This window comes from Lepidochelys olivacea (assembly GCF_965140295.1).
Source record: "Lepidochelys olivacea isolate rLepOli2 genome assembly, chromosome: 1".
NCBI classification, from domain to species: Eukaryota; Metazoa; Chordata; order Testudines; family Cheloniidae; genus Lepidochelys; species Lepidochelys olivacea.
This window is the reverse complement of record NC_140411.1, coordinates 1,116,864-1,142,424: the sequence shown is the minus strand read 5'-3', so window position 1 is coordinate 1,142,424 and position 25,561 is coordinate 1,116,864. Positions and strand designations below refer to the sequence as shown.

General features: G+C 45.6%; 2 protein-coding genes across 2 annotated transcripts in view; both read left to right on the top strand.

Moving 5' to 3' along the window:
- LOC311514589 (olfactory receptor 52R1-like) overlaps positions 1–25,561 on the top strand; it is a gene marked incomplete at both ends in the record, with an annotated part of 144,855 nt that overhangs the window by 39,707 nt on the left and 79,587 nt on the right. The window lies entirely within an intron of this gene.
- On the top strand, positions 11,675–12,622 carry LOC311514611 (olfactory receptor 52M1-like; the record flags this gene model as incomplete). Its single annotated transcript, XM_084617176.1, has 1 exon — positions 11,675–12,622. The coding sequence occupies one exon, from the start codon at positions 11,675–11,677 to the stop codon at positions 12,620–12,622; it is 948 nt and encodes a 315-aa protein (XP_084473302.1).

Here is a 25,561-nt window from a genome sequence, read left to right as displayed (position 1 = left end):
AGACTAAATAAACCCAATTTCCTCAGCTTCTCCTAATAAGTCATTTGCCCCAGCTCCCTTATAATTTTCATTGCTCTCCACTGCACTCTTTCCAATTTGTCTACATCCTTTCTGCAGTGGGGGACCCAAAACTGGACCCAATACTACAGATATGGCCTCACCAGTGCTAAATAGAAGGGAGTAATCACGTCTCTCGATCTGCTGGCATTGCAACAAGGGCACACTGCTGACTCATATCCAGCTTCTCATCCACTCTCATCCCCAGGTCCTTTTCTGCACAACTGCTGCCTAGCCATTCGGTCCCTAGCCTGTAGCAGTGCATGGGATTCTTCCATCCTAAGTGCAGATCATTAATGAAGATGTTGAACAAAACCAGCACCAGGATTGACCCCTGGGGCACTGTGCTTCATACCAGCTGCCAGCTAGAAATCAACCCATTGATCACTATGCGTTGAGCACAACAATCTAGCCAGCTTTCTATCCACCTTAGAGTCCATTCATCCAGCCCATACTTCTTTAATTTGCTGGCAAGAATACTGTTAGAGAGCATATCAAAAGCTTTGCTAAACTCAAGATATATCACATCCACTGTTTTCCCCATATCCACAGAGCCAGTTATCTCATCATAGAAGGAAATCAGGTTGGTCAGGCATGACTTGCCCTTAGCAAATCCATGTTGACTGTTCCTGATCACCTTCCTCTTCTCCAAGTACTTCAAAATGGATTCCTTGAGGCCCTGCTCCATGATTTCTCCAGGGACAGAGTTGAACTCCAGAACCTGTCTGTAGTTCCCTGGGTTCTCTTTCTTTCCTTTTTCAAAGATGGATCCTATATTTGCTTTTTTTCAATGATCCGGGACCTCTCCCGATAGCCAAAAATTTAAAGATAATGGCCAGTGGTTTTGCAATCACATCAGCCAACTCCCTCATCACCCTCAGATGCATTAGTCCCATTGACTTGTGCATGTCCAGTTTTACTAAATAGTCCTGCACTTGTTCTCTCACCGTTGAGGGCAGCAGTCTGGGAGCTAACCTTGTCTGTGAAGACTGAGGCAAAAAAAGCTTTGAGTACTTCAGTTTTTTCTACATCATCTGTCACTAGGTTTCCTCCCCCATTCATTACGGGTCCCACACTTTCCCTGATCTTCTTCTTGTTGCTAACATACCTGTAGAAACCCTTCTTGTTACCCTTCACATCCCTTGCTAGCTGCAGCTCCATTTGTTTTTTGGCCTTCCTAGTTGCACCCCTGCATGCCCAAGGAATATGTGTATACTCCTCCCTAGTCATCTGTCCAGATTTCCACTTCTTGTAAGCTTCCTTTTTGTGTTTAAGCTCACTGAAGATTTCACTGTTAAGCCAAGCTGGTTTCCTGCCATATTTGCTATTCTTTCTGCACATCGTAAGGGAGTCAAAGTCTGCTTTTCTGAAGTCCAGGGTCCATATTTTGCTACTCTCCTTTCTTCCTTTTTTCAGGATCCTGAACTCAACCATCTCATGGCCACTGCTGCCCAGGTTGCCACCCACTTCTACTTCCCCTACCAATTCTTTCCTGGTTGTGAGCAGCAGGTCAAGAGGAGAATGGCCTCTAGTCAGTTCCTCCAGCACTTGTACCAGGAAGTTGTCCCCAACCCTCTCCAAAAGCTGCCGGTATTGTCTGTGCACTGCTGTATTGCTCTCCCAGCAAATGGCAGGGTGATTGAAGACCCCCATTAGAACCAGGGCCTGTAAAACAAATTCACTTTGTTTATGGGGGAGGTTTCGGTTGGATATTAGGAAAAACTTTTTCACTAGGAGGGTGGTGAAGCACTGGAATGCGTTACCTAGGGAGGTGGTGGAATCTCCTTCCTTAGAAGTTTTTAAGGTCAGGCTTGACAAAGCCCTGGCTGGGATGATTTAGTTGGGGATTGGTCCTGCTTTGAGCAGGGGGTTGGACTAGACACCTCCTGAGATCCCTTCCAACCCTGATATTCTATGATTCTATGCATCCAATGATCACATAACCCCTTTTGGTTACAGCATCACATGAGGAGCTCACAATGAGTTGGTTGTTCACAATGACCTCTAAATCCTCTGAATGTAAGCCATTCCATAATACAGTGCTATAGTGTGTTGGTGGGGCCTGCATTCTTTCCAAATGCAGAACAAAACTATTTCTTGAACACTTCTCCCTTTTCTGCAACATTATCAAGTTTTCTTTCTCCATCTAGGAGTTGGCCTAAACTTTTTCTAGGATTTCTTTTATTCTTAATATACTTAATAACCGCCTTTTTGTTATCCATAGCCCTGCCAAGCATGGATTTTTCACTGAAGTCTTTAATGTCCCTTATCAGTTTTCATAACTTCCAATTTGTATTGATTGCTATCTATTTTTCCTTTTTCCCATTTGTTATATATTGCTTCCCCCCCTCCCTCCCAAATGCTGACTTCATTTTGTCACTTACCTGGGATTTTAGCCAAAGCTGTCCACTTTCTTGACTGAGGAATCGTGGCTTTTAGCAATCAAGTAAACTATTCTTAAGGAATTCTCAATTGTTACTCCCATTTTTCTGTCTAAATTTTTCCTCCCAATCAGTTTTGCTGATAATTTGCTTCAGCTTTGGGGAATTAACTCCTCTGAAGCACTGAGTATTTATCGAGATTACTGTGTGGGAATTGTTCCCTGTGTGTTCCTTGGAATGTACTCAGTTGCAATCTTTAACTGTGTTCTCCTCTATCATATGGCCCAAAGAGAGAGAATTTAACTGGGAACCGTCCAAGAAGAGTGAAGGTGAATGCTGCATTAGGGGAGTTATGTTGTGAGCTGAAGGTGAGAATATTAAATCATAGAATCCAGAAAGCCTTTGACAAGGTCCCTCACCAAAGGCTCTTATGTAAATTAAGTTGTCATGGGATAAGAGGGAAGATCCTTTCATGGACTGAGAATGGGTTAAAAGACAGGGAACAAAGGGTAGGAATAAATGGTAAATTTTCAGAATGGAGAGGGGTAACCAGTGGTGTTCCCCGAGGGTTCAGTCCAAGGACCAATCCTATTCAATTTATTCATAAATGATCTGGAGAAAGGGGTAAACAGTCAGGTGGCAAAGTTTGCAGATGATACTAAACTGCTCAAGATAGTCAAGATCAAAGCAGACTGCGAAGAACTTCAAAAAGATCTCACAAAACTAAGTGATTGGGCAACAAAATGGCAAATGAAATGTAATGTGGATAAATGTAAAGTAATGCACATTGGAAAGCATAACCCCAACTATTCATACAATATGATGGGGGCTAATTTAGCTACTACTAATCAGGAGAAAGATCTTGGAGTCATCAGGGATAGTTCTCTGAAGATGTCCACGCAGAGTGCAGTGGCAGTCAAAAAAGCAAATGGAAAGTTAGGACTCATTAAAAAAGGGATAGAGAATAAGACAGAGAATATCTTATTGCCCTAACATAAATCCATGGTACGCCCACATCTTGAATACTGCATATAGATGTGGTCCCCTCATCTCAAAAAAGATATGCTGGCATTATGAAAGGTTCAGAGAAGGGCAACTAAAATGATTAGGGGTTTGAAATGGGTCCTATATGCCAGGTGCCCCAGAGGGAGTGAGCCTAACAGGTAAGAAATCAAGTGATCTCTCTCCTGCCATCCATCTCCATCATCTGACAAACAGAGGCTAGGGACACCCTTCCTTATCCATCCTGGCTGATAGCCATTAATGGACTTAACCTCCATGAATTTATCTAGTTCTCTTCTAAACCCTGTTATAGTCCTAGCCTGCACAACCTCCTCAGGCAAGGAGTTCCACAGGTTGACTGTGCGCTGTGTGCAGAAGGACTTCCTTTTATTTCTTTTAAACCTGCTACCCATTAATTTCATTTGGTTGCCCCTAGTTCTTATATTGTGGGAACAAGTAAATAACTTTTCCTTATTCACTTTCTCCACACCACTCATATTTTATAGACCTCTGTCATATCCCCGCTTAGTCTCCTCTTTTCCAAGCTGAAAAGTCCTAGTCTCTTTAATCTCGCCTCCTATGGGGAAGGCACCCGGCCAGGTTTATTGCCAGATGAAACACAGTCTCAAGCTCCCTGGATCAGATGTCTACCATTCTGCTAGTACATATGTGCTCCCTGACAATGGACACAGCTCAATCAGTGGCAGGATTTACCACTGCCCCCTAGGCCAGACAGAGACAACGCCCAAGGGCTGTATTCTTATACACAGGTACAAACAAGTTACTCATCACTCCCGACGTATTGAGGTGCAACCCCTCTACGCAGTCAGGTGTCGTCTCTCACCTTGTACATGTTGGTTCAAACAAAACAACTCTATCCATCATAGTACCCTTTTGCCCATCTTTACGATGGGTCCGCCTGTTCCTTGTTATCTGCGTGGAATGTGCAAGTGTCCGAGTGTTCTGGTACCTTTTAGTGATGTGTATTTTTGCAACATCAGCCCTCTTCTTGCCAGCTTCTGTGAGCAGGGCCTGCCTCTGGCTCACAGTTTAACTTTGCTTTATGTTAGCAAGGTCTTGACCATCACTTTAGTTCAGGATTCAGGCCTCATACCGGGCCTCTGATACAGGGGTTTATGTTTCAGAGCCTCATCTTACTACATTCCCCCACTTCTTGTCTTTTTATGCGGAGGATGTTTACCCATCGTCCCAGAAAAACATAATGCATGGACTAAAGATAACCCAGTGGGCTAAACACTGTTATTTGGGAGGCTGTGTTGGACAGAAGCGACTTTGTCTGTACAAAGTGCAAGCTGGTCTCCATATTGGAAGAGAAGGTTCAAGGTCTGGAGCAACAGGTATCGACCCTGCGTTGCATACGAGAAACTGAAGATTTCCTGGACAGACGTCAGGATATGCTTCTACAGACACAACGTTCTGAAGATTCAGAGCAGGCTGCGCAGCGGAGACAAGAGAACAGTGAAGAAATTTGGCAGCATGTGACCTCCAGAAGAAGAAAGGGGAGCGTCCATGTACCAGCAACACAGATACAGGTAAGTAACTGTTTTCATGTTCTCTCCACAGGTACTAATGCGGAGAGTGGATTAGATGATACATCTGAGGGAAGGGAGCAGAAGGAGACTCTGCCGACTGGACGGCATGAGATGCGATGTCCTAGGGTTGGGGGTTCCACGACCACCACTCCCAAGAGAAGGAGGCGGGTGGTGGTGATCGGGGACTCTCTCCTCAGGGGGACTGAGTCATCTATCTGCCACTCCGACCGGGAAAACTGAGAAGTCTGCTGCTTGCCAGGAGCTACGATTCGCGATGTGACGGAGAGACTGCCGAGACTCATCAAGCCCTCGGATCGCTACCCCTTCCTGCTTCTCCACATGGGCACCAATGATACTGCCAAGAATGACCTTGAGCGGATCACTGCAGACTACGTGGCTCTGGGAAGAAGGATAAGGGAGTTTGAGGTGCAAGTGGTGTTCTCGTCCATCCTCCCCGTGGAAGGGAAAGGGTCCAGATAGGGACCGTCAAATCGTGGAAGTCAACGAATGGCTATGCAGGTGGTGTCGGAGAGAAGGCTTTGGATTCTTTGACCATGGGATGGTGTTCCAAGAAGGAGGAGTGCTAGGGAGAGATGGGCTCCACCTAATGAAGAGAGGGAAGAGCATCTTCGCAAGCAGGCTAGCTAACCTAGTGAGGAGGGCTGTAAACTAGGTTCACGGTGGGAAGGAGACCAAACCCCTGAGGTAAGTGGGGAAGCAGGATACCAGGAGGAAGCACAAGCAGGAGAGCGCGAGAGGGGAGGGCTCCTGCCTCATACTAAGAAAGCAGGACAAACAGCAAGTTATCTCAAGTGCCTGTACACGAACGCAAGAAGCCTGGGAAACAAGCAGGGAGAACTGGAAGTCCTGGCACAGTCAAGGAATTAGGATGTGATCGGAATAACAGAGACTTGGTGGGATAACTCACATGACTGGAGTACTGTCATGGATGGTTATAAACTGTTCAGGAAGGACAGACAGGGCAGAAAAGGTGGGGGAGTTGCACTGTATGTAAGGGAGCAGTATGATTGCTCAGAGCTCTGGTATGAAACTGCAGAAAAACCTGAGAGACTGGATGAAGTTTAGAAGCATGAGCAACAAGGGTGATGTCGTGGTGGGAGTCTGCTATAGACCACCAGAGCGGGGGGATGCGGTGGATGAGGCTTTCTTCCGGCAACTAATGGAAAAATATTGCTCGGGCATGCAGGAGTGAAATCAGGAAGACCAAATCACACCTGGAGTTGCAGCTAGCAAGAGATGTTAAGAGTAAGAAGAAGGGTTTCTTCAGGTATGTTAGCAACAAGAAGAAAGTCAAGGAAAGTGTGGGCCCCTGACTGAATGAGGGAGGCAACCTAGTGCCAGAGGATGTGGAAAAAGCTAATGTACTCAATGCTTTTTTTGCCTCTGTCTTCACGAACAAGGTCAGCTCCCAGACTGCTGCACTGGGCAACACAAAAAGAAGTGGAGAAAGAAGTGGTTCGGGACTATTTAGAAAAGCTGGACGAGCACAAGTCCATGGGGCCGGATGCATTGCATCTGAGAGTGCTAAAGGAGTTGGTGGATGTGATTGCAGAGCCATTGGCCATTATCTTTGAAAACGCATGGCGATCAGGGGAGGTCCCGGACGACTGGAAAAAAGCTAATGTAGTGCCCATCTTTAAAAAAGGGAAGAAGGAGGATCTGGGGAACTACAAGCCAGTCAGCCTCACCTCAGTCCCTGCAAAAATCATGGAGCAGGTCCTCAAGAAAACAATACTGAAGCACTTAGAGGAGAGGAAAGTGATCAGGAAGAGTCAGCATGGATTCATCAAGGGCAAGTCATGCCTGACTAATCTAATTGCCTTGTATGACGAGATAACTGGCTCTGTGGATGAGGGGAAAGTGGTGGACGTGTTGTTCCTTGACTTTAGCAAAGCTTTTGACACGATCTCCCACAGTATTCTTGTCAGCAAGTTAAAGAAGTATGGGCTGGATGAATGGACTATAAGGTGGATAGAAAGCTGGCTAGATTGTCAGGCTCAACGAGTAGTGATCAATGGCTCCATCTCTAGTTGGCAGCCGGTATCAAGTGGAGTGCCCCTGGGGTCGGTCCTGGGGCCGGTTTTGTTCAATATCTTCATAAATGATCTTGAGGATGGTGTGGATTTCACCCTCAGCAAGTTTGCAGATGACACTAAACTGGGAGGAGAGGTAGATAAGTTGGAGGGTAGGGGTAGCATACAGAGGGCCCTAGACAAATTAGAGGATTGGGCCAAAAGAAATCTGATGAGGTTCAACAAGGACAAGTGCAGAGTCCTGCACTTAGGACGGAATAATCCCATTCACCGTTACAGACTAGGGACCGAGTGGCTCGGCAGCAGTTCTGCAGAAAAGGACCTTGGGTTACAGTGGACTAGAAGCTGGATATGAGTCAGCAGTGTGCCCTTGTTGCCAGGAAGGCCAATGGTATTTTGGGATCTATAAGTAGGGGTATTGCCAGCAGATCGAGGGACGTGATCGTCCCCCTCTATTCGACATTGGTGAGGCCTCATCTGGAGTGCTGTGTGCAGTTTTGGGCCCCACACTACAAGAAGGATGTGGAATTGGAAAATGTCCAGCGGAGGGCAACAAAAATGATTAGGGGACTGGAACACATGAGTTATGAGAAGAGGCTGAGGGAACTGGGAATGTTTAGTCTACGGAAGAGAAGAATGAGGGGGGATTTGATAGCTGCTTTCAAGTACCTGAACGGGGGTTCCAAAGAGGATGGATCTAGGCTGTTCTCAGTGGTAGCAGATGACAGAACAAGGAGTAATGGTCTCAAGTTGCAGTGGGGGAGGTTTAGATTGGATATTAGGAAAAACTTTTTCACTAGGAGGGTGGTGAAACACTGGAATGCGTTACCTAGGGAGGTGGTGGAATCTCCTTCCTTGGAAGTTTTTAAGGTCAGGCTTGACAAAGCCCTGGCTGGGATGATTTAGTCGGGGATTGGTCCTGCTTTGAGTAGGGGGTTGGACTAGATGACCTCTTGAGGTCCCTTCCAACCCTATGATTCTATGTGTTTACCTTATTTTACCATCCCTACACTCATGCCCCTTCGGTCTTTTTAGTCTGCGCTTTCCCTCGCACGACTGAGAGGCAGATTTTATTATCCAATTATTTTTTAGTCCCTTATGGTGGGCCTGGGAATGTTAGACCCGGGACGATGACTGAGAAATGTAATATTGTGACTGAGCCTTAGGCACTCCCAAATAATTAATATATATGAATAATATGGGTCTGGAGTGTATATTTGTAGTGTATATGGGCATCTATGTATAGTATGCATGTGTACATAGAACAGCACTTTATAACCAAGCATGACAATTCTTTTCCAATCTGTTGTTGTAGTTTGGCCCTTGTGGTACTGCAGATAGCAACCCACTTTTATTGGGGCAATGACAGTTCCCATTTGTATCGTTAGGAGTCGTAGGCTGAGTCTGTTGAAATACTGGGACACTAGGATTGGGGCGATGTGTCCCACACTGCTGTGTGTATGAGAAGTAAACCAGAAATTTGGAGAAGTGACAGTACCACTGAGGCCATTATATGTAAATCTATTGTAATTAGTTACGACACAGGGCTGCCCATCGTGTTGTAGGGTGTCCTGACTGTTGGTTGTCACCCTCTGGTAACGTTCACTGGGCAGGAAACAGGAGCGGCTGCTTCTCTGTTCCATGGGTTGAACTGCTCCGTGATACGCCAGTAGTTGATGTAGATCCAGTTGTTTCTTATGGATGCCGTCTTCCAGACAACCACCTGAATGGACAGTAACCAATTTATCAACTATACACTGAAGAAGATTGTTTTGAATAACATGTGCCTCACTTGGGATGCAGTGTCACTGACCCTGGTGCGAACAGGCAATTTGTTTACCCACTTTGTAGTTACTGTGCAACTTTTTGTTTGTTTAGCACTTTGTTTTCCGCTTGCCTTCCCGTTGTTTGCTGCCATTCGTTTGTTGATTTATACCCGTGCGTTGGTTCAACAGTTGAGCAATGTTATGCACATTGTAAGTGTTGTACAGCAATCCGACAATACAGCAATCCTACGAAAGTACAACGATAAAACAATCGTACAGCAATAACACCGTTGTTTTTACACCATAACCAAGTTGAAATTAAATGACCCTTTATCCTGGTCCAGCTAGTTGTTTTCAGCTGACTGTTAACTTAATTGTCCGTATATGGTAGACAGAGGGAGCATTTGACCAGTCTCCTGTTTATAAAGCACTCCATTTTTTTTTCTTGATGCTTGGGAGGTTGCTTCACTGTAGACTGATATTTTCTGGTGTCTTTGGTCTGTGGGATGCAACTTAAACAACTTTTGCTAGTTAGCATCATGAAGTATTTTGTTTTTTTCTTTTTCTTTTTTGTTTTTGTTTTCAGTAACCCAAACTTAATACAAAGTTTAATGTAGCTTGTTTACAATGTAATAGGGACAATGTAATAGGGACCGAGTCTTTTATAACACAAGCTGTACTTTGGCAATTGTTGTGTAGACATTAGTTTTCACTTGAGGTGCAGCATTAATATTTTATACTAGATAAAATGCTTAACTCTAAAAGCTGCTGTGGGAAGGTGTGTTGTTGTTGTTGTTTTTTCCTGCTGGACATTCTGTGTTAGCAAAAGAGTCAATAGCATGATTCACACCAAGCTTTTTAGAGTTAATTTGCGTGTGATACCGATTTCACTCTTGTTAACTCTTTCGAAGCACAAACTTTAACAACCACTGCTTCCCATTAACATAAGATAACAAAAGAAAAGCGTATAAAATTAAACCAACTACAAAATGAAACCAAAATAAATTTTAAATACAGATCCATGCAAATACTTTGAGGGTAATATACTTTTATGATGCTTGGTGGTGTTTGGAAGACGAAGGTGGAAACCAGTTGAAATTGTTTGGTTAGCTTTATGCATAAATTGTTATTTTAAAACATTTTTGCTATGACATTCTTATAACTATATTCAAAAGTGAAAACAATTTATAAAAAGCCCAAACAAGAAATTGACATTTTGTTAATATTACCTTACTCTTACGATTGAGGTTCCCCACCGTTCTATTTCTTTGACTAAAAATAAAAAACAAAACTGTGATTAATAAAAGAGAACTATTTTTGTTTGTGATTGCTTTGTTTGATGAGGCAGAAATCGATGTGCATATATTTATAACGGAGACCTTGTTGAACTTTGAAAAAAAAATTGTATTAATAATATTACGGTGGTTATACCCCAACCACAACATTGAAATAGTTTGCTAACACTTATATATAAATATTTTTAAAAGGGAATAAAATTGACATTTTGTTGCAACAAAATAAAAATAATGAAAAGTAGTTACGTGACACACACAACACAAGGCCACACACATGACATACAGGACCAACTTACACTTAAAAACAAATGGTGCCAGAATGTTATTTATAACTATACAAAATAAGGCAAACAAAAAAACAAAATAAACAAAAGGGTTAAACATTTAAATAAGCAAGTTATTGCCTTGTTATTTAAAACTTTTAATAAAAATTGATAAAATTCATATAATTATTTGCAAAATTTGTTGTATTAATTTAGTAACAAGGAATTTTGCATTAATTTAAATTTAACATTATTTTAAAACTATGCTGTATGGAAGGAAGAAAAGGCCATGTTTTAAAGATTAGTTAGTGGTTAGGGTTAGAAGCAGAATGGGCATTTCTGTCGCTTGGCAACACCAAGTTGGTGTTGGTCCTGCTGTCAGCCGGGCATTTTACTGGATGACATCCTGAGGTGTCGTCCAACCCTCATCTTCTATGACTCTGTGCTTCTTTGTCTCTTCTCTAAACGAAACAGTTCCAGATTTTTCAGTCCGTCTGCATCAGGCAGCCTCCCCCATTCTCAGAGCTTGTCTCAGAAATCCCCTTTCTCTCTGCTGTATCCTTTACATAGACTGAGCGATCAAAACTGAGCGCATGTCCAGACCATGTTATTCACTATCCCATTCCTTAGACATCTGAACATTGTCTTTGTTTTGGACACTTCTACAAATGAGCAGGTGTTTTTCAATGACACCAAATCATAGGAGCCAGTTAACCGCTCCCTCTGGTTAAATGGGGGGACCCTATTGAGGAATCTGGACTCTTGGGGCCCACGTTCCAAATTTAAGGACTTGGATAGAAAGTGGCTTGGAGTTCCTGGGCCAGGAAGAAGTGGGAGAAGGCAGCCAGCCTCCCCCATTTTTGCCCCCCTACTCGGTATTCTAGCCACTAGGCTATCCAGCCTCCAGGGACGCAGCCACAGGCCTACTGCATGGACTATCTAACCTGGCTTTCATTGCACTAAGGAACAATGATGGAAAGCCTATATCCACACTCATGTTTGATGATGGTGCCTATTACATTTTCCCACACCATGATGTGTAGGAATTAGTGACATGGAGTAGGGTCAGTTATTCTGAATAATGAAAATGTCATTTTTTCAGTGTGTGAAGAGCGGCCAATCTGCTACACCCATTAGAACAGCCCCCACTAGTGCATGCAGTGTCTCATATTCACATTGTCTCTCCATCCAGGCGTTTGTACTGCGACCATCACCCTGGGCACGTACAGAAAGTCAAGGGAACGTACGGTACAAACAGGAGACACCGTTCTGCCTCGGATTTGGATACCTTCTCCCCTACTCCATGTCAGATTCTAATGCAACCAACTTCACCAACCCCTCCACCTTCATCCTGCTGGGCATTCCTGGCCTGGAGACGGCCCACATCTGGATCTCCATCCCCTTCTGTGCCATTTATGCCATAGCCATCTTGGGGAACTTCACCATCCTATTTATTGTCAAGATGGAGCAGAGCCTTCATGAGCCCATGTACTATTTCCTCTGCATGCTGGCCGTCACCGACCTGGTTGTGTCCACGTCCACCCTGCCCAAAACACTGAGCATCTTCTGGTTCAATTCCAGGGAGATCGATTTCAGTGCCTGCCTCACCCAGATGTACTTCATTCAGTGCTTCTCAGTGATGGCATCTGGGATCATCGTGGCCATGGCGTTTGATCGCTACGTGGCCATCTGCAATGCCCTGAGACATTCCACCATCCTGACAAACCCTGTGGTGGCCACGATTGGCCTGGCTGTGGTGTTGCGTGGCTGCATGGTCGTACTGCCAACTCCCTTCCTGGCGAGGCGGTGGCCATATTGCAGAACCAACATCATCCCCCACTCGTACTGTGACGGCATGGCCGTGGTGAAGCTGGCCTGTGCTGACACCCGTGTCAGTAGTTACTACGGCCTCTCTGTGACATTCTTGGTGATGGGTCTGGATGTGTTTTTTATCACCGTGTCCTATACCCAGATCCTCAGGGCCATCTGCAGCCTCCCCACAAAGGACACCAGGCTCAAGACTTTTAGGACCTGCAGCTCCCACCTCTGTGTCTTCTTAGCCTTTAGCGTCCCAGCTCTCTTTTCCATCCTCTCACACCGGTTTGGCCAGAATGTGCCCCTGCATTTCCATGTTCTCATGGCCAACATTTACCTCCTGGTGCCCCCCATGTTAAACCCCATCATCTACGGGTTGGGGACCAAACATATTCGGGACATGCTGCTCCAGCTCTTTACTTGTAAAGGGACCTAAAGTTTTCACTGGTCCTCTGTCTTTCAGGCCCAGCTCCAAACAGAGCTTGCTGGTGACATGGTGCTGGGCCCTCTTCACTAACACTACTGGGCACTACTGAGAGACATTAATCCCTTTCCTGAACTTATTGTGCAGGGTCAGTGTGTGACAAACTGGGGAATCGGTCTGTGTACAACTCATTGAGTTGTCACCTTTCTAATTGTTTGTTACTAGACCCCCAAGGCCCTTTTGCCACTCCTCTTCTACCAATGCCCTGCCTGGCTCTGCCTCTGCCACTCAAGGCCCTGTCCCTGTCACTTGCTCCTGTCTTACCCTCCCCTTGACAATCACTAGACCTTCTCCCTCCTCCCCCCTTCCCCAGGTGCAAGGGAGCCATTTAAGGTTTTGATATGGGTGACAATTTTAAACATGATACAAGGGACTATTTAGGCACTCAGAAACTCTAATTGTTTGGCAGATAACTTAGCCATTAGCTCACAGGAGCACTGCATCTAATTCCTATATAAAAGAATGAAAAATAAATAAATATTAGACCCACTCAGCTCTGGTACTAACATGTGCTGGCATCTTGGGGAAGGGAGGGGCAAGCAGGAGCAAGGGAGGAGAGATTTCAGGGGTGCACAGCGGGCCCACCACAGTCCCAGACTGCATGCCGGGGGGCTCTAGTCACATAGTGTTGGAGACTTTTATGGATTGGCTTGTTATGGCCTTGGTTTGAGATGGGATTAGCTTGATTTTTGGCTTATTTTGAAAGTCGGGGTGTTTATTTACAGTGTGCAAGTTGGCATTAGTGAAATTAGGGTGTTACAGTGGGGGACAGATATATCATGGGTCTATAGAAGAACATCAGAATCACCCTACTGAGTGAGACCAAGGGTCCATCAGACCCAGTATCCTGGTTTCCAACAGTGACCTATACCACGTGCCTCAGTTGGGATGAACAGAACAGGCAATCATCAGGTGATTCATCCCCTGTCACCCACTTCGAGGTTCTGGAAAACAGACCCTCTGGACATGCCGAACATGGTGTTGGATTCCTGCCCATCCTGGCAAATAGCCACTGATGGGCCTATTGTCCATGAACTTATATAGTTCTTATTGGAACCCTGTTCTAGTTTTGGCCTTCAGCAAAGAGCTCCACAGGTTGTCTGTGAAGAAATTATTTCTTTCATTTATTTTAAATCTGCTGACTATTAATTTCACTGGGTGTCCCCTTCTTTTTGTGTTATGTGAAGAAGTAAATAACATTTCCTTATTCAATTTTTCCACACAAGTCATGATTTAGAGCCCTCTCTCATATCCCTGGTGTGACAGAGTTCCTCCTCTGCCTTGGTGGATCCTGCACTTTCTGGCCGATTTGCTCACCTTAGAGGTTCACGGCAGCCCTCAGTTTGGCTGCTTTTGCTAGAGGCTCAAACCTTCTGTTCACTCAACTAACCTCATCACTGGCCAGCATGGGGGGAAGGGAGAGCAATCTCCACAGTCTCTGTTGTCGCACCTAGTGGGTCGGGGACAGGTCAGATCCCTCTTCAATTTAGACCTTGCTCTCTGATGAGACTCACATTCCAGGTCAACTCCTCCTGTGTCAAACAGGGAGTTGGGCGGATGAGGAGAACCCAGGCCCAAACTGTACTCGGTTCCAGACCCGGACCCTGTGAATAGCAGCTGTCTGCTGTGTCTCCTGCAACATCCCCTGAACCAGCTGCATGACAGCTACAACTCCCTGGGCTACTTCCCCATGGCCTCTCCCAGCACCTTCTTTGCACTGCAGGACCTTTTTCCTGTTGGCGCTCGTACTCCTCAGTCCTCCAGCAGCACGTCTTCTCACTCCCAGCTCCTTGCGTGCCCCTCACTAGTTGATGGGAGGTCTTTTTTCAACCAAGTGCCCTGATTAGCCTGCCTGCCTTAATTGGTTCTATCAGGTTCCTGATTGCTCTCAGGCAGTCCCTGCTCTGGTCCCTCAGGGAACAGGAAACTGTTCATCCAGTGGCCAATATATTTGCCTTCAACCAGACTCCTGCACCCCACTGGTCTGGGTCTGTCACACTGGTCAGTCACCTCTTTCCCAAGCTGAGAAGTCCCAGTCTTTTTAAAATCTCCTCACGTGGCAGGTGTCCATACCTTTTATAATTTCTCTTGCCCTTCTCCATCTTTCCCAAATCCAACATATCTTTTCTGAGATGGGGTGACCAAATCGTCATGCTGTATTCAAGCTAAATTAGACCCTATCTTTTTGTATGTATAGTTGGGATTGTATTTTGCCATGGGCATTACTTTGCTTTTATGAACACTGAATTTCATCGGCCATTGTGTTGCCCAGTCGCCCAGCTATGTGAGATCTCCTTGTATCTCCTCGCAGTCTGCTTTGGACTTAATTGTCTTGAGTTTTGTGTCATCTGCAAATGTTGCCACTTCACTGTTTCCCCTTTTTCCAAATCTGTTCTGAGCCTGTTGGACAGCACATGTCCCGCTACAGACCCTCCCCTATTTACCTCTTTCCATTCACACCATTTATTCCTACCCTTTGCTCCCTATCTTTTCATAGGCGTGCCTGACAACAGGTTCAGGACCATCCAATGAGCCTTAATTTAATTCAATGACAAAAGTCTTTTGTTTTCTTAATCACTCTGCCTCTGGCTGGGAGCAGCACAGAACTCATCACATATCACATTCGAGCTGTATTGTCGTTAAGAGCTTCATTTGGGGGTGGGCCATGCTCTGTGAGCACACCTCAGGCATGAAACTCAGGGAGGATGGAGCCCCATCTCACCCCCCTAAACAGTGTCCGCCGCCCAGCTGGGCTCTCCCTGCTCTGGCGCTGGGAGATGCTGAAGCCTGAGAAGCAACCTGCCTGCAGGTAGGAGGCAGCCCTGGCTGAGAAGAAACTGGTGTGGGTTTATGACCTGACATCTCCCTGCAGTAACTGAACACTGCCAGGTCCCCCTTTTGACCAGACTTTCCAGTTGCAAACCAGGTACCTGGCAACCCTAACTGGCACTCAGACACAAAAGACAAAAAACGGAGTGTCTCGGTAAAAGCCAGGTGGTTGGAAACCAAGTTTGATTTTATAAACCATCTGTATCCTTATGTCTTTGGGCTCTTCCTGTACTCTTTGCTCATGCATTTTGTGCTCAGAGGCAACAGGGTGGGGTATAGACACCTGTCTATAAATAGGTTAGCCATTAATGACTATCAGCCCTAACGAGATCTCACCGGGAGAGAAGAAAGGAGTAACTGCATTTATCATGAATATAAAGGAAAAGGTAACAATCTTTTTGTATGCAGTAATATAAAATCCCTCCTGGCCAGAGGTACAGAGTCATATACTTGTAAGGGGTTAATCAGTTTCATTAACCTAGTTGGCACCTGACCAGAAGGACCAATAGGGAAAGAAGATACTTTCAAATCTGGGGGGGAGGGAAGGTTTTGTTTCTGCTCTTTGTTTGTGTGTTCTCCCAGAGCCAGAAAGGAGCGAGGGCAGGAAAATCCATCTCCTACAGAAAATCCTGAAATGAGTCTCTAATATTGCAAAAAGTGTAAGTAAGCAATGCAAGGTGTTAGATTCTCTTTTGTTTTAGCTTGTGAATTTTCCCTATGCTAAGAGGGAGTTTTATTCTTGTTTTCTGTAACTTTGAAGCTAAGCCTGGAGAAAGGTCCTCTGTGTTTAAATCTTTTATTACCCTGTAACTTTACGTTCCATTCTTAGTTTACCGAGGTGATTCTTTTACTTTTTTTTTAAACAAAGAATCACCTCTGTAAACTCAGGATGGAAGGTAAACCAGCCAAACAGAGTGATCGGGGACTCCTTACTGACAAGAATAAACAGGTCTGTAACCAGAGCTGATCCAGAGAATAGAAGGGTGTGCTGTCATCCAGGTGCTAAGATACGGGATGTGGACCTGAGGTTGAAAAGGATCCTAAAGGGAGCAAGAAAGAATCCACTGATTATCCTTCATGTGGGAACAAATGATACGCCTAGATTCTCGCTAGAAAGTATTAAGGGAGACTATGCTAGGCTGGGGAAGACGCTTAAGGAAATCGAGGCTCAGGTGATCTTCAGTGGGATTCTGCCTGTTCCTAGAGAAGGGCAACAAAGGTGTGACAAGATTATGACTATCAACAGATGGCTTAGGCAGTGGTGCTATAAGGAGGGCTTTGGGATGTATGGCCACTTGGACGCATTCATGGACAGAGGACAGTTCTCTTGCGATGGACTTCATCTGACTAGGGAAGGAAATAGACTTCTGGGATGGAAGCTGGCACAACTGATTAAGAGAGCTTTAAACTAGGAAATTGGGGGAGATGGCTGGGAGATGTCCAGTGTTAGAGAGAAGAAAAGGAGTACTTGTGGCACCTTAGAGACTACCCAATTTATTTGAGCATAAGCTTTCGTGAGCTACAGCTCACTTCATCGGATGCTCAAATAAATTGGTTAGTCTCTAAGGTGCCACAAGTACTCCTTTTCTTTTTGCGAATACAGACTAAGACGGCTGTTACTCTGAAACCTGTCATTATGCAAAATGTTAGAGAGCTTATTCCTTCACTCTCCCACTTCCCTGGTCCTTCTCGCATGAACAGAGAGCAACAATACCCGAAGTCCGAAGGTGCAAACAATTCGATGTTTATTGGGGTGAACTTCCAGCAAGCTTAAATCCAAGTTCCTTTTTCCTTATTTTTGAATCCCAACTTACTTCTGTTTGCCCCTAATTTATATAGTAATATTCTTAGCTATACCTTCACCAATCATTCTACTGAAATTTACCTAACCAATCCTAACATAGTGTAACATGATTAGCTAACCAATTATATCCCACCACCTTAATGAGTTTACACCCAGCAAAATTAATTATACAGCAGACAGGAACAATCACAGAACGAGACAGAGACCATGCGAATAAACAATAGCAGAGTGCGAACTATAATGACAAAACAATACAGAAGTGAGGATTTCACAACGACATCTATAAAGACATAAGAGTTTCCCAGCTGTGTCTATTGATAAGTGAGTTCTTACCAGACAGAAAACTATCAACCTAAATGTCCTTTTACATCTTCTAGGCTCTTCCCTTTCTCTGGAGGTGATAGATCGGATCCCCTTCCTGACAGCCCCAGATTGACTAGTTTGGGATGTGAGGAGGTGACCGGTCGCCTCCCAGCTTACGGCTGCCTCTGCTGATTAGCCAAAGGCCTTGGCCTAAGAACAGGGCCTCAGACTGTCACAGGGAGAAAAGGCCCTTACACAGATTCTTTCTTGTGTACCTCTATTACTAGCTAAATGAAAAACCTACACCTCCATTCTTCGAGTCCAGGCCTTTACAGGCAGGCCTGAATGTCTATATCCTAACATCCAGGTAATCCCCACGCTGGATTTTAGCATTGAGAGGGAAGAAAACAAAGTACGGAAGGATACAGCCGTGGGCAGGAGAATGGACATAAGGAGGAAGGGCAGCGTGGATACCAGCCTAATAGGTCATACTGGCTGCAGAATGTCCGTGCCTAATCGGGTACAGAACGTGAGCGAGGCCAAACAGCAGGAATGAAGATGTTTCTACACCAATGCAAGGAGCCTGGGTAACAAAATGGAGGCTCTAGAGCTACTGGTGCAGGAAGGGAAACCAGATATTCTAGGGAGAACAGGAACAGGGTGGAATAGTCATCAGGACTGGACTACGGGTATTGAAGGGTCTGTGCTGTTTAGGAAAGACTGAAATAAAGGTCAAGGTGGTGGAGTAGCATTGTCTATCAGTGAGGAGGTAGAATGTAAAGAAATACGAAGCGAGGGAATGGATCAGACAGAGTCCGTCTGGGCAAAAATCATATTGGGGAAGAAAACGACTCGAGCCTCCCCTGGGATAGTGCTTGGGGTGTGCTAGAGACGGCCGGGATCCGATCTGGATATGGACAGAGCCCTCTTCAATGTTTTAATGAAGTAAATACTAATGGGAACTGCGTGATCATGGGAGACTTTAACTTCCCAGATTTAGACTGGAGGACAAGTGCTAGTAATAATAATCGGGCTCAGATGTTCCTAGATGCGATAGCTGATGGATTCCTTCAGCAAGTAGTTGCTGAACAGACTAGACAGGTGTGACGTTATTGACATAATCTGGGACTGTAGAGATCATTGTTGCAATCAAAGTCCTGTAGTGGCACCAAATCTTATATAAAGGGGTTCAACTGAGGTGTCTAAGACAAGGTGATGGTTTGCTGGTTAGGATGATGCTGTCTGTTTGCATGTATCAGTTTTGTAGTTGAAGTTATGAATATTGGCTCTAGACTGTCTGTATTTCAAACTTGTGCTACGCTTCGGGGAACACTCCACACAAGTGGGTGTCAGCTCTGCCTAGCCTGCTGGATGGCCCATTAAGGACCATTAGCTACACCACTGACCCACTGAGAGACGGCAGACACGCCTGGGGACTCAGCCAGGTGTGCAGGGACCTGCCTAAGGACAGAACTCTGAGGTGTTTCCAGGCCATGGGATGGACAGCTTGTCCTTGGGACACAGACAGCAGAGACCACATGGCAAGAGACTATAAAAAGCTGCTGCAGCTCCTCCATTTGGTCTTCAGTCCTGCTTCCTACCTCTGGAGGGACTTTGATACCCTGAAGCCCTGAACCAAGGACTGAAAGACCCATCCCAGCTGTGGATGTTCTCCAGAGACGGGATTTGAACCTGCCGTTTATTCCATCACTGCTGTGAGCCTGAGCCAAGAACTTGGCCGTTACTGTATGTCATTGATTCCATGTAACCCATTCTAGCTCTCATCTCTATCCTTTTCCTTTTATGACTAAACCTTTACATTTTCGATTCGAAAGGATTGGCAACAGTGTGATTTGTGGGTAAGATCTGATTTGTATATTGACCTGGGTCTGGGGCTTGGTCCTTTGGGATCGAGAGAACCTTTGTTCTTTTACTGGGGTATTTGGTTTTCATAACCATCTGTCCCCATAACGAGTGGCACTGGTGGTGATACTGGGAAATTGGAGTGTCTAAGGGAATTGCTTGTGTGACTTGTAGTTAGCCAGTGGGGTAAAACCAGAGTCTTCTCTGTTTGGCTGGTTGGGTTTGCCTTGGTGTGCATAGATACCCCAGCCTTGGGCTGTAACTTCCCTGCTTGAAGCAATTTCTCCTGAATTGGCACTCTCAGTTGGGTCCCGCCAGAACCAGCATCATTACACCGGGTATTTAGCTTCAGGGGATGTGGGCACACACATATAGGACCCCCAATTTTGGGATACAAGATCACAGAATGTTGGCAAAAGGTCAAAAGGACAGGTCAATTTAAGGATACCCCCCTAGAACAAACGAACCATTCTATTTCCAGGGCCTTGGATGGGTCAGTTGACAGTCACAACATTTATGAGGCCACTAATGGGTTGGGAGAGTATAGGTGTGAGCAGTTTTCATTAACCTAATAGTGTTTGTAGATGCGTGATAGATGGATGTTCCTCCTCTGCTGTGGGAAACTGGGATGGAGGGACACTATTGTCAGGAACACTGTCTACACCCAGTAAAACGTTTTCATTGTACTGATATACGATGTTATAATCTGACCACTTGTGGATACTTCCTGCCTTCTATCTGTCCGGCACTGTCCCCTACCCAACCAGATGGCATTATTCAAGTAGGCCCCCACAAAGCACTTTTGCATGATAAGGATAAATACGATTTGTCCAATTTTTCGGCACCCTTGAAAATGTATGCTCAGACCACCCCAGCTCCCTGCAATGGCTTCAGGGCGAGCTGCAGTTTCTAATTGCATCAGTATGCTATTTGGGCCCGCACAGCCAAAGGACAAAAAATAAGCTTTTTAAGTGATATTGGAGGATTCTTTGGAAGCACCAATTCTATACTAAATCCACTTAATCTAAACTCTAAAAGGTCATACAATTCTTGGCTCAAAGGCCAAATCAACCAAACCCTTAGACATACTAACACAGGTTTATCCTACAGAACTCTTAGGCAAGAGTTAATATTAAGTTAGCAGTGAGACAGAAACCCACGTAACTAAGAAGCAGAAACACCGGAAGCCCAAGGACACTGACAACTGTAAACACTTGATCATAAAATCATAGAATATCAGGGTTGGAAAGGACCTCAGGAGGTCATCTAGTCCAACACCCTGCTCAAAGCAGGACCAAACCCCAACTAAATCATCCCAGCCCGGGTTTTGTCAAACCTGACCTTAAAAACCTCTCAGGAAGAAGATTCCACCACCTCCCTAGGGAACCCATTCCAGTGCTTCACCACCCTCCCTTGATAAACTTATATGGTCAAATGTCTATCCAGTAACTCCAGAACAGAACAAACCCTCCCTTCACAGTCATAGAATCATAGAATATCAGGGTTGGAAGGGACCCCAGAAGGTCATCTAGTCCAACCCCCTGCTCAAAGCAGGACGAATTCCCAGTTAAATCATCCCAGCCAGGGCTTTGTCAAGCCTGACCTTAAAAACCTCTAAGGAAGGAGATTCTACCACCTCCCTAGGTAACGCATTCCAGTGTTTCACCACCCTCTTAGTGAAAAAGTTTTTCCTAATATCCAATCTAAACCTCCCCCACTGCAACTTGAGACCATTACTCCTCGTTCTGTCATCTGCTACCATTGAGAACAGTCTAGAGCCATCCTCTTTGGAACCCCCTTTCAGGTAGTTGAAAGCAGCTATCAAATCCCCCCTCATTCTTCTCTTCTGCAGGCTAAACAATCCCAGCTCCCTCAGCCTCTCCTCATAACTCATGTGTTCCAGTCCCCTAATCATTTTTGTTGCCCTTCGCTGGACTCTCTCCAATTTATCCACATCCTTCTTGAAGTGTGGGGCCCAAAACTGGACACAGGACTCCAGATGAGGCCTCACCAATGTCGAATAGAGGGGAACGATCACGTCCCTCGATCTGCTCGCTATGCCCCTACTTATATATCCCAAAATGCCATTGGCCTTCTTGGCAACAAGGGCACACTGCTGACTCATATCCAGCTTCTCGTCCACTGTCACCCCTAGGTCCTTTTCCGCAGAACTGCTGCCTAGCCATTCGGTCCCTAGTCTGTAGCTGTGCATTGGGTTCTTCCGTCCTAAGTGCAGGACCCTGCACTTATCCTTATTGAACCTCATCAGATTTCTTTTGGCCCAATCCTCCAATTTGTCTAGGTCTTTCTGTATCCTATCCCTCCCCTCCAGCGTATCTACCACTCCTCCCAGTTTAGTATCATCCGCAAATTTGCTGAGTGCAATCCACATCATCCTCCAGATCATTTATGAAGATATTGAACAAAACCGGCCCCAGGACCGACCCTTGGGGTACTCCACTTGATACCGGCTGCCAACTAGACATGGAGCCATTGATCACTACCCGTTGAGCCCGACAATCTAGCCAGCTTTCTACCCACCTTATAGTGCATTCATCCAGCCCATACTTCCTTAACTTGCTGACAAGAATACTGTGGGAGACCGTGTCAAAAGCTTTGCTAAAGTCAAGAAACAATACATCCACTGCTTTCCCTTCATCCACAGAACCAGGAATCTCATCATAAAAGGCGACTAGATTAGTCAGGCATGACCTTCCCTTGGTGAATCCATGCTGGCTGTTCCTGATCACTTTCCTCTCATGCAAGTGCTTCAGGATTGATTCTTTGAGGACCTGCTCCATGATTTTTCCAGGGACTGAGGTGAGGCTGACTGGCCTGTAGTTCCCAGAATCCTCCTTCTTCCCTTTTTTAAAGATTGGCACTACATTAGCCTTTTTCCAGTCATCCGGGACTTCCCCGGTTCGCCACGAGTTTTCAAAGATAATGGCCAATGGCTCTGCAATCACAGCCGCCAATTCCTTCAGCACTCTCAGATGCAACTCGTCCGGCCCCATGGACTTGTGCACGTCCAGCTTTTCTAAATAGTCCCTAACCACCTCTATCTTCCCCATTTTGTGATGCCCAGCGCAGCAGTCTGGGAGCTGACCTTGTTAGTGAAAACAGAGGCAAAAAAAGAATTGAGTACATTAGCTTTTTCCACATCCTCTGTCACTAGGTTGCCTCCCTCATTCAGTAAGGAGGCCCACACTTTCCTTGGCTTTCTTCTTGTTGCCAACATACCTGAAGAAACCCTTCTTGTTACTCTTGACATCTCTGGCTAGCTGCAGCTCCAGGTGCAATTTGGCCCTCCTGATATCATTCCTACATGCCCGAGCAATATTTTTATACTCTTCCCTGGTCATATGTCCAACCTTCCACTTCTTGTAAGCTTCTTTTTTATGTTTAAGATCCGCTAGGATTTCACCATTAAGCCAAGCTGGTCGCCTGCCATATTTACTATTCTTTCGACTCATCGGGATGGTTTGTCCCTGTAACCTCAACAGGGATTCCTTGAAATACAGCCAGCTCTCCTGGACTCCTTTCCCCTTCAAGTTAGTCCCTCAGGGGATCCTGGCCATCCGTTCCCTGAGGGAGTCGAAGTCTGCTTTCCTGAAGTCCAGGGTCCGTATCCTGCTGCTTACCTTTCTTCCCTGCGTCAGGATCCTGAACTCAACCAACTCATGGTCACTGCCTCCCAGATTCCCATCCACTTTTGCTTCCCCCACTAATTCTACCCGGTTTGTGAGCAGCAGGTCAAGAAAAGCGCCCCCCCTAGTTGGCTCCTCTAGCACTTGCGCCAGGAAATTGTCCCCTACGCTTTCCAAAAACTTCCTGGATTGTCTATGCGCCGCTGTATTGCTCTCCCAGCAGATATCAGGAAAATTAAAGTCACCCATGAGAATCAGGGCATGCGATCTAGTAGCTTCCGTGAGCTGCCGGAAGAAAGCCTCATCTACCTCATCCCCCTGGTCCGGTGGTCTATAGCAGACTCCTACCACTACATCACTCTTGTTGCACACACTTCTAAACTTAATCCAGAGACACTCAGGTTTTTCTGCAGTTTCGTACCGGAGCTCTGAGCAGTCATACTGCTCCCTTACATACAGGGCTACTCCCCCACCTTTTCTGCCCTGCCTGTCCTTCCTGAACAGTTTATAACCATCCATGACAGTACTCCAGTCATGTGAGTTATCCCACCAAGTCTCTGTTATTCCGATCACGTCATAGTTCCTTGACATCACCAGGACCTCTGGATATCTGTAAACACTCACCTCCACCCCACCCCTTCACCACAAGGTAGTCACGAATAATTGATGGAATCAAAACAGTTTGATGCCTATATTCTGTTCCTGTCACTGTCATGTTAAGTGCGTTCTCTGTCTCTGAAACAATGTTTGTCTCTGTAAGAACAAGATAAATGCAAATGAAGTGATAAAAGAAAGGTATATAATTGGTCACTGTAACCCCACACCTTGGAAGCTGTTTAGCAGTCTTCCTGGTACCGTGAATAACCCCCCTTTAGTATTGTCTGTGCCTGCCTGATTCTTGGGAAAAAGAATCTCTTTGCTTCACCATAGGATGAATGGACGATAAGGTGGTTAGAAAGCTGGCTAGATTGTTGGGCTCAATGGTTAGTGATCAATGGCTCGATGTTGAGTTGGCAGCCGGTGTCAAGTGGAGTGCCCCAGGGGTCGGTCCTGGGGCCGGTTTTGTTCAATATCTTCATAAATGATCTGGAGGATCGTGTGGATTGCACTCTCAACAAGTTTGCGGATGATACTAAACTGGGAGGAGTGGTTGATACGCTGGAGGGCAGGGATAGGATACAGGACCTAGACAAATTGGAGGATTGGGCCAAAAGAAATCTGATGAGGTTCAATAAGGATAAGTGCAGGGTCCTGCACTTAGGACGGAAGAACCCAATGCACAGCTACAGACTAGGGACCGAATGGTTAGGCAGCAATTCTGTGGAAAAGGACCTAGGGGTGACAGTGGACGAGAAGCTGGATATGAGTCAGCAGTGTGCCCTTGTTGCCAAGAAGGCCAATGGCATTTTGGGATGTATAAGTAGGGGCATAGCGAGCAGATCGAGGGACGTGATTGTTCCCCTCTATTCGACATTGGTGAGGCCTCATCTGGAGTACTGTGTCCAGTTTTGGGCCCCACACTACAAGAAGGATATGGATAAATTGGAGAGAGTCCAGCGAAGGGCAACAAAAATGATTAGGGGTCTGGAACACATGACTTCTGAGGAGAGGCTGAGGGAGCTGGGATTGTTTAGTCTGCAGAAGAGAAGAATGAGGGGGGATTTGATAGCTGCTTTCAACTACCTGAGAGGTGGTTCCAGAGAGGATGGTTCTAGACTGTTCTCAGTGGTAGAAGAGGACAGGACAAGGAGTAATGGTCTCAAGTTGCAGTGGGGGAGGTTTAGGTTGGATATTAGGAAAAGCTTTTTCACTAGGAGGGTGGTGAAACACTGGAATGTGTTGCCTAGGGAGGTGGTGGAATTTCCTTCCTTAGAAGTTTTTAAGGTCAGGCTTGACAAAGCCCTGGCTGGCATGATTTAATTGGGGATTGGTCCTGCTTTTGAGCAGAGGGTTGGACTAGATGACGTCCTGAGGTCCCTTCCAACCCTGATCTTCTCTGATTCTATGATTCTATGATCTGCCTCCAGATTTGTCTGTCTACTATCTACCCATCCATCTTGGGTATTTACAGGGTATCAGACCCTATGGAAATCTACGCACTATCCCTCATTTATTACTAATCATCTATAATTGTTAAATATATACAAATACACAGAGCAGCCAATTCCTGTCTCACTCAGCAGAGAGCCCAAGAGTTCTCATCTCCCTTTGGGAAGGGCCTTTAATGACTATTTACTCCTCAAGCTGGTTTAATAGCACAGAAGTGGAGACATGGAAACAGAGATATTGGCTAGAATGTATCAGGTCTTCAGTTCTTTACATCCAGATGTCGCTTTTCCCCGGGGGCTGAGTGTTCCCCATTGGGATTGCACAGAGCTGTGTTATAAACGGTGCTCAGCCCTGTGTTGGCTCTCGCCGTGGGATGCTGCCGCAGATGCTGGGGTG